This window comes from Electrona antarctica (assembly GCF_951216825.1).
Source record: "Electrona antarctica genome assembly, chromosome: 15".
In the NCBI taxonomy this organism is placed as follows: Eukaryota; Metazoa; Chordata; class Actinopteri; order Myctophiformes; family Myctophidae; genus Electrona; species Electrona antarctica.
Genome location: NC_136796.1, coordinates 45472769 through 45487768, shown reverse-complemented (window position 1 = coordinate 45487768; position 15000 = coordinate 45472769). Strand labels below are relative to the sequence as shown.

The 15000-nt window shown below is 44.6% G+C and overlaps 1 protein-coding gene across 2 annotated transcripts in view; it reads left to right on the top strand.

The window, feature by feature from the left end:
• The window catches only part of atxn1a (ataxin 1a), a 212764-nt gene extending 201795 nt beyond the window's left edge, over positions 1 to 10969 (top strand). For both annotated transcript variants that reach the window (XM_079523259.1, XM_079523260.1), the window contains 2 exons: positions 1 to 322; positions 8759 to 10969. The exon at positions 1 to 322 is cut by the window's left edge and continues 2467 nt beyond it. In XM_079523259.1, the coding sequence (XP_079379385.1) occupies positions 1 to 322; positions 8759 to 9394 (958 nt within the window). In that variant the 3' untranslated portion in view covers positions 9395 to 10969. The remainder of the gene's footprint in view (positions 323 to 8758) is intronic.
• The last annotated feature ends 4031 nt before the right edge of the window (positions 10970 to 15000 follow it).

The window sequence follows — 15000 nt, the reverse complement described above, 5'->3', positions numbered from 1 at the left end:
CCACGCCCCGTCCTCCGGGGCGGTGATCCAAGCCCAGCTGCACCTGCCGCTGGTGGCGGCGGCGTCCGCTCAGGCTCCTCCTCCCTCCCCGGGCACGACGACCCCCTCCATGCCGCCGTACTTCATCAAGGGCTCCATCATCCAGCTGGCGGACGGGGAGCTGAAGCGCGTGGAGGAGCTGAAGACGGAGGACTTCATCCAGAGCGCCGAGGTGAGCAGCGAGCTGAAGATCGACTCGTCCACGGTGGAGCGCATCGACGGGAGCCACAGCTCGCCCAACTTCGCCGTGGTGCAGTTCTCCGTCGGCGAGCACCGTGCCCAGGTGATTTGATTTGGTTAAACTAAGGATGTTACAAGTTATTTATGTTGGTGTTCAGAAAACGAATAAATAGTCATTTATTTTGCACTCATAAACAATGTTTTTACAACTTAAACCCCCTACGGGCTTAACCTATTTTGGGCAGGAACCCCTTTTGGTGTTTTAAGCATTATTTTATACTTTAGCTATTGAAAAATAGCAGATCTACAAGCTTGTAGATCTGCTACTTTTGAAAAATCGTGAAAATGTGACGCAAATTTGGAATATATATTCTTTCAGATATTCTTTTTAGATATTTTTTGGGCTTTTTCTGCCTGTATTGATAGGTTGAAAGTAGATTGACAGGAAATGGGGAGAGAGATGGGGGGGGGAGACACGCGGCAAAGGCCATCAGGATCGGGAGTCGGACCCGCGGCACGCCGTCAGGCTGGCTTAGCAGCCTAGGTGCCCAGACCGGGCCCAGAGCGAACGTTTTTAACTCAAATCTTTGCTTCTCGGGGGGTCCCTGGAACGACATATTTTCAAATGGGGGTCGGCGGCCATTTACATATATTCTTGGAGGTCCTTGACATGAAAAGGTTTGAGCACCACTGACATAGAAACATGAGTTTTTCAGAAAACTGTCAGGATTTAGAAGGCATTTGTAGAATCGTCCTCGGGTCTAAATGGGTTAAAGTTATTTATGTTGGTGTTCAGAAACCTAACAAATAGAAAGTCATTTATTTTGCACTCATAACATTTTTTTTTTGTACAACTTAAAACCCCTCCAGAGTACCCCAGGGGTCTATACTAGGCCCCCTCTTTTTTTCACTCTACACTAAATATCTTCGCTGGAAAATAGTCTTAATCTACAAACTCACAACACTAACATGTAGATAAGCTATTTGCGCAGGATGTTTGCTCCCAGAATATATAGGAGGCTATAGGATTTAGCATAATACTTATAGGTTATATATTTATGAACAAAACAACAACAACCTCAAAGGGCTCCTCCCTTATTCCCCTCTGTGATTAGTTTCAATGCACACGGATGACAATCATGCAACATGCATGTTTTCTGCGAAGGAGCTTCAAAGACGACTCTGAGATGAAGGAACAAGAAGAGAGTCACTCTAATTATGATGTATTTATATGCACAACAACGCTTATCCCATTCTGGACGGGAACCCCTTTTGGTGTTTTAACTTTAGCTATTGAAAAATAGCAGATCTACAAGCTCGTAGCGCGGCACCGAGTGCCGCGTTACGAGCTTGTAGGTCTATTTTATTTTTGAAAAATCGTGAAAATGTGGTGCAAATCTTTGAATATATATTCTTTCGGAGGTAACGTTTTTAACTCAAATCTTTGCTTCTGGGAGGGGGTCCCTGGAACAACATATTTTCAGATGGGGGGTCGGCGGCCAAATAAATATAATTTTTGGGGATCCTTCCTTGAGATGAAATAGTTTGAGATCCACTGACAAATAGAAACCTTGGGTTTTTTCAGAAAAAACTGTCGAAGGCATTTGTAGAATCGTTGTCGGGTCTAAATGTGTTAACCCCTTATGTTATTATTTAGCTATTGAAAAATAGCAGATCTACAAGCTCGTAGCGCGCCACCGAGTGGCGCGCTACGAGCTTGCAGGTCTGCTATTTTTGAAAAACCGTGAAAATATTTATTTCAGAAAACTAGAGGATTTAGAATATTTCTTTTTTTATTTTGAGGTCAGGCCTAAATGGGTTAAAGAACAGGAGGGCGGACGCAACGAGAATATGTTAGGACGGCCGTAGCTGAGTGGGTATAGCGAGAGGCGTCTGGAAGTCAGACGGTTGCCGGTTGGACCCCTCTGTCTGCATGCTCAGTCTACGGCAGTGGTTCCCAAACCTTCTCATGGCAAGGACCCCCAAATTGACACTAATTAGCCCCGTGGACCCCCCCCCCCATTTGAAAAGATATGCCAGGGACCCCCATAAGAGAAGATTTTTACGGCTCTAGCAGACAGTGATTCTCAACCCGTTTAATTTCAAGGACCCCCCAGTTTGACATGCAATAGTCTACGAACCCCGCATTTAATGTCATTTCTATGGGACCCCCGATTTATATTGTAAAATCAATGTGAATTTACCTCTGAGAGGATACAAATTGGTTCCGTTTGGTACCCTCTCCATAAGGGTCCATTTGGTTCCAAACTATCATTTAGCTGGGGGACCCCTTGGAAGTCCCTCAAGGACCCCTGGGGGTCCCCGGACCCCACTTTGGGAACCACTGGTCTACGGTATACTATACATGACAAAGTGTCCCTGAGCAAAACACTTACTAACAGCCCCCCCGGCGTACACTCATCTGAGCCATCCGAGCAGCCATCAACGCAGTACATGCGATGCAATATCCACAGTATAGCTCATCTCACCTTGAAACACCTGGGGAGTAAGGTAGCATATACGCCAGATTACTTTTCATCGACTTCAGCTCGGCCTTTAATACCTATACATCCAGACATTCTGTTGCGTAAATTAGCTCAGTTAAATGTGAACCCCTTTTATAATAAAATGGTACTTTTGTTTCCTCTCTAGGAGTAGCCTGGCTAATAAACCAGACTAATATCACACAACACTGTCGCGGTATATTAGTCTGGGCTGGCTCCACTTGGATTTCATTTCCCGGGGGGCGGGTTCAAACATTTTCTCTTTGACGCAATTGGTCAGAGCTACTGTCAGTCAAAGGTCTCAAGCATTGAACGTCACTGTACCAAAGCCCGCCCATATTGCATACCGTGTCCCGATTGGCCCGACCTGTTCTCGGTTGTAGGAAAGAGGCGTGCTACTGAGCCTCGCCAGACCCTAATCCGCTGGCAGGCAAAAACATTTTTGCCAACGGCTGATTCGGTCTGGTTTATTAACCAGGCTACTCTAGGAGACCTCAGAGGGTGAGATTTAACTGGGTGTTCTCATAGGAGACACTGTGTAGTACAAGGGGTGCCCCAATAGGAACAGTCAGCTCCTCTTTTCTGTTTACCTTGTATACGGACGACCGTGCCGGCTCACATCCAAATCAGTTTGTTATCAAGTTTTTCCGACGACACTGTGATACTTATAGTCTGCTCAAGAAGCGATAATAACATCCTCAGCCATACAGAGGGAGTAGACAAGTTTTTTTGTAGAGTGGCTGAATGGTAACCGCAAGGTTGCCAGTTCGAACCCTGTGGGCTCCCCCAGAGTTAGTGTCGAAGTGTCCTTGAGCAAGACACTGAACCCCTAATTGCTCCCGATGTGTTGATAGGTGCCTTGAATGGTTTCCGCCGCCATCGGTGTATGAATGTGTGTGTGAATGGGTGAATGTAATGCACAATCTATGTAAAGCGCCTTGGATAAAGGCGCTATATAAATGCACCATTACCATTTACCATTTTTATAGAGTGGTGTGATCTACACCATCTGAAAATAAATGTAAACAAAACAGAGGACCCCAGGTCCATATGAGACCACAGTACGATTAGTGTCCATGACCATAACATCAAACTGGTCTTCTCGTATAAATACCTGGGAGTGCAGATAGATGAGGACCTGAGCTGGCACACGCATGTTACAACACTGTGTTCTAAGATACACCAGCGTCTAGACTTTTTGGAGTCAGTGTAAATATCATGTTGACCTTTTACAGAGCTAGTATAGAATCGATCTTAAGATGCGGTATGCGCGTGCGTGTGTGTAGGCACCGTCTTCCCTGATTGGCCAACCCAAGCTGTACAGACATACCGTATAGTGTTGGCAGTCATGTCTGCCATGGAGCATCAGTCAAACTTGCACATTGTCAGTAGAATATGGCTGACACACAACATCAGGAATGTCACGTTTTAGGTGACACTTTCATGCTCACAATAATCTGGAACCTCTGAGCTGGGATATGTGGTTGGCGCCTGCGTGTAAGAGAGAAAACAGTGCACTGGGTATACTGTAGCTCTCGGGCCTCAAACAAAAGGCCTCAGTCTTATTAGCCTGCTATCAGTTTGTTTGTCTCTCTTTTCTGTTTTCCGTGCTACCTACGTACCTCTCTGCCAAATCACAATGCTCCTCCCTCCCTCTCTCCCTCTCGGAGGCTATGTGCTAAAGCCTAAATAACCCATTTTAGACCATGAGGACGATTCTACAAAATGCCTTCTAAATCCTGACAGTTTTCTGAAAAACCTCATGTTGTGGTTCTCACACATTTTCTTTTTTTTTGTCACTTAAAATTTTATTCATTTTTTGAAAAAAAAAGAAAAAGAAAACTATAGCAACACACATACAGTACAAACAAACGTGAAAAAAGAAAAGAAAATAAAGTCGACATTGCGTATCAAAATGTGCATGTTTACATCACATATTCCTAGGCGTTCTTCTCACACATTTTCATGTCAAGGACCCCCCCAAAAAATTTTTTGCAATTGGCCGCCGTCGACCCCCCCATCTGAAAATATGTTGTTCCAGGGAGGGACCTCCCCAGAAGCAAGGATTTGAGTTAAAACACGTTCGCTCTGAAAGAATATATATTCAAAGATTTGCGCCACATTTTAACGATTTTTCAAAAAAAATAGCAGACCTACGAGCTCGTAGATCTGCTATTTTTCAATAGCTAAAAGTATAACACAATGCTTTAAAAAAACAAACACCAAAAGGGGGTTCCCGCCCGGGATGGGATAATCGACTGCATCTTGTCCAGGCGAGTGAGTCTGCTGCCCACACAGCCTGTGCCTAAACCATTTTCTCCCGCCGCCCACGCCATGGTCTCTCATAGTCATACTGCACCCTGCCGGAGCTGACCATCTTTAAAAAGAGTCTTCCGACTTCATCTCCCTGCGTGTTTCTCCAGTGGCTCTTCTTGGTTTTCTCTTTTTTTTCTTTCTGTTGTTGCTATTTTTTCTTTTTTACGCAGCTTTGAGCTCATACTGTACTGTACTTGGAGCTATATAGACTCGGTCGGCACTGTGAGAGAAGTTGAGAATTATTATATAACCCGTTCTGGGCGGGAAACCCCTTTTTGGTGTTTTTTTTTTTTAAGCATTATGTTATGCTTTTTTTTAGCTGTTGAAAAAATAGCAGATCTACAAGCTCGTAGATTGTAGATCTGCAATTTTTCGAAAAATCGTGAAAATGTAGGCGCACATCTTTATATATATTCTTTCAGAGCGAACGTTTTTTAACTCGTATCTTTGCTTCTGGGGGGGAACAACATATTTTCAGTCTGGGGGTCGGTGGCCAATTACATATATTTTTGAGGGTCCTTGACATGAAATAGTTTGAGCACCACTGACACATAGAAACACGAGGTTTTTCAGAAAACTGTTCCGAATTTAGAAGACATAGGGCAGTATTATGCGTGTCTTAAGTACCAGGTCTTATTACTTAACTTAAGACCTGGAGGCGTGATCAATGCCATTTGGCTATTCTGAGTGGCCAAACAGCATTGACCACGCCTCCAGGTCTTAAGTTAAGTCATAAGACCTGGTACTTAAGACACGCATAATACTGCCCATAATGTACTCGAATCGTCCTCATGGTCTAAACGGGTTAATACAGGAGGGAGAACTCTATGAAGTTTTGCTGCCTTCTTGCAGTCATATTGTTCTTGACATTGTTCTCTCTCTCTCTCTCGCACGTCGTCAGGGTTTGTTCTCTCATTCAGCCCACTCCCTTCATCCGCTGCCTCCTCCTGCTTCCTTTCATCTCCATCTCCATCTCTCGTTCCTTGCCTCCCACCTTCTCATTCATATTCTCTCCTTTCTTCTCTCTCTCTCTCGCTTTCATTCTCTCTCTCTCTCTCTCCACTCTTCTTCTCCGTCTTCAATCGTTCTTTTTCCCCTCTTTATATTTTACACCACGTTTTGTCTTTTGTCTTCCTTTTATTCTTCCATACGGTACATTCAGATCATGTCCTGATTAATACCATATTATAATATATGTTGATAGCGCTGCTTGACTCCAGCCACAGAATCCACTGCTATTGATCTGGCCGTTCTAATTGATAGATACAGGAATTGGGCTGGCACCCCTTCCCTTTGTACGACACTAGACTGGGCTGTCATCTCGCCCTGCCAAACCCGTGACTCCGCTCGGCGCTCCGTCCTCTTTCATTCATTATCTGTAGGGCTCCTCCAGGCTCGGCTTGCCCTTCACAAGTCCACTTCCAAAGGTTTTGCAACCTTCGTGCTGAGATTCGTTGTCATTCTATTACATAATTTATTAGGGCGGCTGTGGCTCAGGAGGTAGAGCAGGTCGTCCAATGATCCCTGGGGGTCGGCGGTTCGAATCCCGTCTCCTCCTCCTGTCCTACATGTCCAAGTGTCCTTGGGCAAGACACTGAACCCTACATTGCCTCCAATGAGTCGTCGGTGTGAGCTCGTCACCGTCGGTGTGTGAATGTGGGAAGTGAGGACTGTTCGCCGCTGCACCTCCCAATGTATGAATGAATGAACCATTGTAAAGCGCTTTGAGCACTTGGAAAAGCGCTATAAAAATGCAATTCATTATAGATTCAATTAATTATAATTTAGATCTGTTTTTAAAAATAGGTTTATACACGATTACATTTATACCACGTAAGTCCTTTTATACTTAATCACATGCAAATAGCAATGGCAATTTCAATGGCTTATTAACCCATTGAGACCTGGAACGCATCCATGTCACGTTAGCGTTTAACCACATTAACCATTAATAAATGTAATAAATTCACGTTTCTTTGTGGTTATCACATGTGGGCGTGATTCATCAGGAGCCTGGATGGCTTGGTTGAGTTGGTTCCAGGCTTAAAATAATGTATATATGGAGTTTTCTATCTGTGGCACCACCACATGGCCACCACTGCTATGTGCTATATTTTTCAAGAGTTATAGGCCAATTATTTGTTTACAAACATTGAGACTGGTCGCACGGGTCATGTAATCAATTCCCAACAGATCTCCAAACCTGTTGTTTTGGGGAGTGCTGGTTTCAATTCATTCAACCTCTCTTGTGTGTTGGCTAGTGAGGTGCACCCTAGGAGATATTTATACTTCAAAGCGCAACAGTATTGCACGCAGAGAACAGCTGATATACAAGCTCACATCGCGGCGCGGATGCCACTGTTGTGAGCGTAGAGGTCTGCGTGCGCGACACCATCGCGGGACGAAGCATCAATTATACTTGATGGGTTGCAGGTGCGCGTGCAGCCGTGCACAAACAGGCTCTGCTAATGAGCGCACCTCCCGTTCTTATGACAGCGACTGGAGGTGTGGTTTTGACGACAACTGCTTTGAATTGCTATTATTGTTCACACACAACAGAAACCAAGGATTATATATTTCAAGAGTGAGAGATCACAATAAAAATCCTAATCATTCTTCCTCCACACTGGGAGAAAAACAGCATCTGAAAGTTTAATGGGGCATTTTTTTACACGTGAGTGCAGTTAGAACTTTTGCATCTTATGAGAGGTGGGGTTCTTGTGCTGCCTTAATGCGCGCGCATGCTGGTGCTTATCAGTGTGACGTCGTCTATAGGCCAAAGCATTAATGGTCTTGGTATAGCGCCACCATGAGGCCGCTTTGATTTATTTTATTTGCAGTGGAGTGTCTTCCTTGGCCTACTGGGAGTGTGTGAAGTTTGACACTGATTGGTCCAGCAATTTCCAAGATTAGCTGTGCGCACACACGCACGTACACACACACACACGCACGTACACGCACGCACGCACGCACGCACGCACGCACACACACAGTGTCACACACACACACACACACACAGTTAATGATGTATATATTATATTATATATATATATTTTTTGGTATTCAGACAGCCAGCAATGGGTAAAACGCTCCCAAAAAATGTAGTCTCTGTGACACATCTAGGGGCCACAATCTGCATTCAAAGATTTTCCTAGAAGCTTTGTGTCGATTTGCCTGTCTACTTCCTGATTGGTTCGTCATTTCGACCGGGTTTTTTTTCGACCAATGACAAAGCTTCTAGGAACATATTTGAATGCAGATCGTGGCCCCTAGATGTGTCACAGAGACTACATTCTTTTTGGGAGCGTTTTACTCATTGCTGGCTTTCTGAATACCAAAAATAAAATAAAAAACAAAGTCATTAAAATGTTGACATATTATTGCTTATAGCTTTAACCCATTTTGGGCGGGAACCCCTTTTGGTGTTTTAAACATTATGTTATAATTTAGCTATTGAAAAATAGCAGATCTACATGCTCATAGCGCGCCACCGAGTGGCGCGCTACGAGCTTGTAGGTCTGCTATTTTTGAAAAATCGTGAAAATATTTATTTCAGAAAACTGGAAGAATAATTTATAATAATAAATAATAAATAAATTTAATAAAGGAAGATTTTTTTTTAATGTTGAGGTCAGGCCTAAATGGGTTAAGTATAACTTAACCTTCAGTCTCATTCTCATGTTTGAACCCCTTTCTATATATTATATTTTGTCTTCCAGGTGTGCGTGGAGGTCCTGGTGGAATACCCTTTCTTCGTCTTTGGCCAAGGATGGTCTTCGTGCTGCCCGGACCGGACCACGCAGCTCCTGGAGCTGCCGTGCACCAAGCTCTCTGTGGGCGACGTGTGCATCTCCCTCACCCTCAAGAACCTGAAGAACGGCTCGCTGAAGAAGACCCAGACATTTGAGTTGGTCACTCCCGCCTCTGCCGCCGCCGCGGCCTCCGGCGGCCACCACGGGTTCCTCAAACCCCCTCGAGCCGCCCCGGACGGCTCCGCCTCCAGAACCCACAGCGGAGGAGGGAACTCCTCCAGGCACGGCGAGCGGGCCAACGGCGTCGGCCAACGAGGGAGCGCCACGAGTGGGGGTGGTGTGGAGAACGGGGAACTCGGGTTCGAAGAAGAAAGAGGGTCGGTCTCGAGAGGCCAACAAGGCGCCGCCGCCGCCAGCAACGCGGAGGAGGCTTCCGCCAGGAAACCTGCAGCAGCCACGAGCCGCAAGCGGAGGTGGTCGGCTCCCGAGGGGCGGAAGGTGGAGAAGACGGAAGAGGAGCCCCCGTTGGTGCTGCCCAAGCCTTCCTTCATACTACACCAGATGAAAGTCAGCATCGAGGGCAGGTCGAATATTGGGAAGTGAAAAAAAAGGCTGGGTCAATAAAGAAGAATAGGAGGATTTGATACAAAAAAAAACTCAGACGGATTCTCCCAAAAATAAATTTACGATTGCCCACATCTTATGTTTCATTTCTCTCGTTTTTTTTTTGAAAAAAATGTATTTTTCTTTGAGTTTTCTTTCTTTTTTTTTCTCTTCCTCCTCTATCTTGAATACTGTACTGTAGAGGCAAAAAACCTACCATACGTGTTATCACCTTACGTTAAAGTCCATGAATAACACATTTTGGATAGATGGATTCAGTAATGTACGAGCAAAACGGTGGTAGTCGTGGGTTTTCATGAAGTGAGGGAATTTACATGCTCGATGGTTGTCTGGCGTGGCACACCGAGGCATTGTCTGGCGTCGTCTCCCCGCCGCTGGCTACACTCTGAGAAAGTGTCATTTAGAACAATCTGCAAAGTGTTCTAATTTAAAAAACGTTTTAAGCTACAAGTAGAGTTATGCGGCTTCTCGAAAACGTATCCACAATCTGTCGCCCCTCTGAGATGGAGAGAACACCTGGACGGAAATGATTCTCCTGCCACGTGTATATAGAAAACAAACGCTGTCACATCGTTGGGCCAACAGGGATGATACAGTCCAGTTCTGTTGGTCTGTTCCTCGCTGACATCTAAGGTACCTTTCAAAACCTTTCAGGTGAAAGGTACCTCTGGAAGCCACACCTCTGATGGGTGGGGTTTAGTCTTAAGATGGTTCTGGGCTTAGAAAGAATGTGTGGGGTAAAATCGTTAAATAGTCGGTGCTCGTTGTAACGCGTGAATCACTTAATTTTTGGAAGACGGTGGCTTTGGGGAAAAAAGGCCTCTTTCCTGTCGACGCGTGTCATCAAGCCGTGCCAGACCTGACGTCATCAGAGAGTGCCGGTGTGCCACGCCCACCGCAGAAGACGGTAGTCTTCCTTTGCTCGGTGAAGTTTGGTGAAACAATAGAGTCCTCGTCTTGACCCTTTTATTTAGTTTTGTTTTTATCTCGACTGTTTTTTTAGTTCATTTTTCTAACTTTTGTCCTTTTATGAAAAGCTATCTGCGTCCGCAGGAGCATAGATCCTTTTTTTTAATGGTCGTCTAAAAACCTCGATCTGGGGAGTCAAAAAGAGCGAACACGGTTTAACGGGGTAAAAGGTTGATGTAAATGTGATATAAGTTACCTAATCTAATACAAACATTTACAAAAACTGAGGTTGACAGACTTCACTTTGAAAAGGATTTTTTTTTTTTTAAATCTTTCTTCTTTTTTTTCTTGTTGTTGAGGAAGATTCACATACAATCATCGTTTTTGGGTTTTGTTTATTTTTTATTAAGAAAGGCTGTGTGAGCAAAAATGTGTAGAGGAAAATCTGCACGTCAGGTCTGAGAGAGAAGAGTCGGGATGTTGTTTGTTTTAACGCACTTAACACACGCCTGTCTCACTCACCACGCGATGATCGACGCCATGAGGTCATATTTATCAAATTTTAACGTCGTCTCTCTCTTACATTTTACCGCAGTACTGTACGTTTCCTTTCTAGATTTTCATTTTTTTTAAATTTCATTTTGTTTCTTAATTTCTTACACAAGGAGGTGGGGGATGAGGAGGAGGAGGAGGAGGTAGCAACAGCACTTTGGAAAGGGGAGGGGTCATTAGAGGGGGGAGGGGGATCATGTGACATCATGTGGTCACGTACACGGAAAGGGATGAACGTGATTACAGGAAGTACCGGTTACTAGATATGGATAGAGGAGAGGAGACTAGGAAGGGCCACAAGCAGGGACGTGCAGAGAGTGTTGGAGGGGCAGAGGGCCCGAAATCCCTTTAAGAGGGCACTTTTTGACGAAAATAGCAGATCTACAAGCTCACAACGCGACGCGTTGAGAGCTATTTTCGGGTCGCAACCCAGCACTCTTTATCTACTGGAGATGCGGTGTGTAACGACATGGATTTCGAAACAAATTTGTTCAACGCCAAAATGCTGCGTTCCAAGTTCAGGAGACTTTCGGAGAAAAATGAATGCTGCCTTCCTTCCGGTATGGCATGGAAAGGAAAGGAGAGGCATTTTTGCATCTCTTTCACCATGTAGTAAATGCTGCATTCGTGGTCTGGAGAGGGCAGTTGTTTTTACAGACGGGTAAAAGGGCAGGGGCTCAAGCCCCCTTATGTGTGCACGTCCCTGGCCACAAGATGTTGTCAAAGCGTGGTTTATTGTGCGGTCCTAAACCAGAGGTTCTCCACTCTGGTCCCTGGTGGGGTAGGGGGGAAGATAGCTCTGCTTGCTTTTCCATCCTGTCGACGTGTTATAAATGACTTAACGCTCTATTCTATGCTTTGTTGTGCGGGCGGTGTCACTTGACAAGAAATGATGATAATACAAATTTGAAATTCGAACGCCCCAAAATAAGCAAGACGGGTTGAAAAGGGCTTAATTGTTATTGCCTGGTGTTGTGCTTCTGACCATAGATATATATAAGAAAGGCTAGATGGCTCACCTGCGCTCTGGCCAATGGAGAGCGACGTTGCTACGTGGCGGCCATCTTACCTCGGGGCAGCATAACATTGTGTCTATGGGGCATTGTACTTTTTACATAACCATAACTTGCTCAGTTTTCATCCGATTTTCAAACGGTTTGGTTTGTTATAAACGTCAGAGACGTCTGCATACTTATATGCTTTTATACGACGTTCGTTTAAAAAAACAAAATTAATCTAGCCTTTATATATATATGGTCTATGGTCTATGGTTCTGACCAGCACCGCAGAGTGGTGCAAAACTACAATGTAACATGGATGTATATGAGTGATGAATATACAATAATTCTTTACCCGGTTCTTGATATCATCATCAACCACTTAAAGAAAGCTCTGCTAAATTGAGAGCATAGCTCATTACACACAACCAACATATGGTGGCGCTGTTGTCAAATGTCCTGCTCAGTTGGCGCTCTGTCTCTTTCTACTCTGTGTGTGTATTAAACCACTCCCTGTTTAGAGACAAGGTTAAGTAAATAAGGTTAGGAAGCGAAGACCGTACGGTGGACTCCATGTTGCTCCCTGGAAGGAAAGAAACATGCGCAGTTGAGACCAATTAAGGAAGCTGAACGCGGAAGTGTTGGCTTGCATATAGCCCAACATTGCGCACGTTTCTTTCCTTCCAGGGAGCAACATGGAGTCCACCGTACGGCCTTCGCTTCCCGTCCTCATTCAATAGTCCTCGATTAGAGAGAGATAGGACAAAGGACACCAGGTGAATGCAATTAACTGTCTGGCAGGGTGGAAAACCTGGCAGTGAACCATGTGTTCATTGACGGATCAGAGTAGAAAACCACTGGTTTGAATCAGCGTTGGACAGACACTCTACTGCCTCGTCCAATCATACGAATAATGAACAGGGAAAGCTTTGGAATGTGCAGTTTTCTTTCTTCTTATCTTCTTCTTTTCGTTGGAAAGTTTGTGAAACGTACGTTGCAGGGTTGTTGTGACGCTCTTCTTCACCAGACTGAGAGCAATTATGATCAGAAAAGCTCAGGCCATAGAAGTTTGAAGGGTGTCATGTTATGTATATTATTATGTAGTTCATGCTTGTGTTTATGCTGATGTGCATGAATGCTGGTCTGTGTGTGTCTGCGCGCACACGCACACACGCACGCACACACACATACACACATACACACGCACACGCGCACACACACACACACACACACACACACACACACACACACACACACACACACACAGACACAGACACTCTAAGAAAATAGTGGGTTTTCAGTTCCAGTTCGCCCTGAAATTCCCACAATTTTGGTAAAACATTCAGAAGTGATTCTTTGCTTTATATTTCCCCCAGAGCAAACAAACGAACAGGATTTGGTTCAGTGCATATACTGCACAAATATACTCTGTGCGTGTGTGTGTGCGCGCGTGTGGCGTGTGCGTGTGCGTGTGTGTGCGTGTGTGTGTGTGTGTGTGCGAGCGCATGGAGTGTGTATAGGGAAAAAATAATGTATAGACAGTGTCCAGTACTTGGAGTTTCTACTTAAGAGAATCTTGCAATTTGCACATGACGAGGAGGGAGGCGATGTTGAAAGCCCGTTTTGAAATAGCCCTGTTCTGAAATGACCCATAACTGTACAACACACCAATGAAACACAAAACTATGGGGAACATTTTGAACTTATTTTGTAACCAGGCACTTAGTCCAATAGTGCTTTTTTTTTGTTTTGCTTTGAAATCAAAGAGACACGCATTGGATTGAATTGGCTTATATAAGTTTGTAGTTAATTAAAAAACTTTCCACTCGGACGCCTAGCGGGACAAAAATACAATTTATAATCTTTTGGAATCCTTGTAGGACAATCTGTGGGGCGTTTTCTACTCCTCCATTCATACTGTATGACTTGGCTTGAACGAGACGAGACCACAAAACTGCAACAAGGACTCCAGGGTTCCATTCTGAACACGGTCTGTGTTTAAACCCCCTTTTGGTGTTTTAAGCATTATTTAAAAGTTGAACTATTGAAAAATAGCAGATCTACAAGTTCATAGCGCGGCACCGAGTGCCGCGCTATGAGCTTGTAGGTCTGCTATTTTCATAAAACCGTGAAATTGTGGCGCAAACCTTGGAACATTCTTTCAGAGTGACCGATTTTAACTAAATCTTTTTGCTTCTGGGGGTGCCCCTGGAACAACATTTTGAGATGGGGGGGGGGGGGTCAATTACATATATTTTTTGGAGTCCTTGGCTTGAAATATTGAGTGATATATAGGCCTATAGAAACATAGGTATTTCAGAAAACTGTCAGGATTTAGAAGACATGTTTTAAAATGTCGACATCAGGCCTAAATGGGTTAAAACCTCATCTTTCTCTAGTGGTTACCTCAACAGGTGTACTAGCCCGGCTGGCCCAAACAACATACAGTAAAGTCCTTAGTTCATTTAACTTTGAGAGTGTACACATGTAACCAAATAGACATTTTGGTTATTACCCCCCCCCCCCCCCCCCAAAATGGATAAATGAACATTTAATTTATCTGTAAAATTGAGCTCTAAAAGCAAGACTTTTATTGGCGAATGGGTTTTGGTCGGAGGTGAGGCGGCGCGTCTGAAAAGTGGTAACGGTGTCATTGTTCTATACCAGCCATTAGTCCGACCCATTACTAACCCTATCCCAAACCGTAACCATAACCATAACCAGTCATTAGTCCGACCCATTACTAACCCTATCCCAAACCGTAACCATAACCATAACCAGTCATTAGTCCGACCCATTACTAACCCTATCCCAAACCGTAACCATAACCATAACCAGTCATTAGTCCGACCCATTACTAACCGTAACCGCCCGTGGAAGCCACGGGGGTGAGTCTTAACCCGGCCACGCGGTCAGACTAACCGGATGTGTCGGAACTGCGGAATGCGCAAGTCAGTCCCTTTGAAAAGTATACCTCTGAAGGCTATTTCAATGCTATAGAAAGAAATGGAAGGATGGATGGATTACAGACGGCAAAAAATAGGAATGTAACAGCATTTTGGGCTTGCTTTAGTACTCTTATACAAGGACAGTTGTGTTGGTGACGGAGAGGGTGGGGGGGGGCTA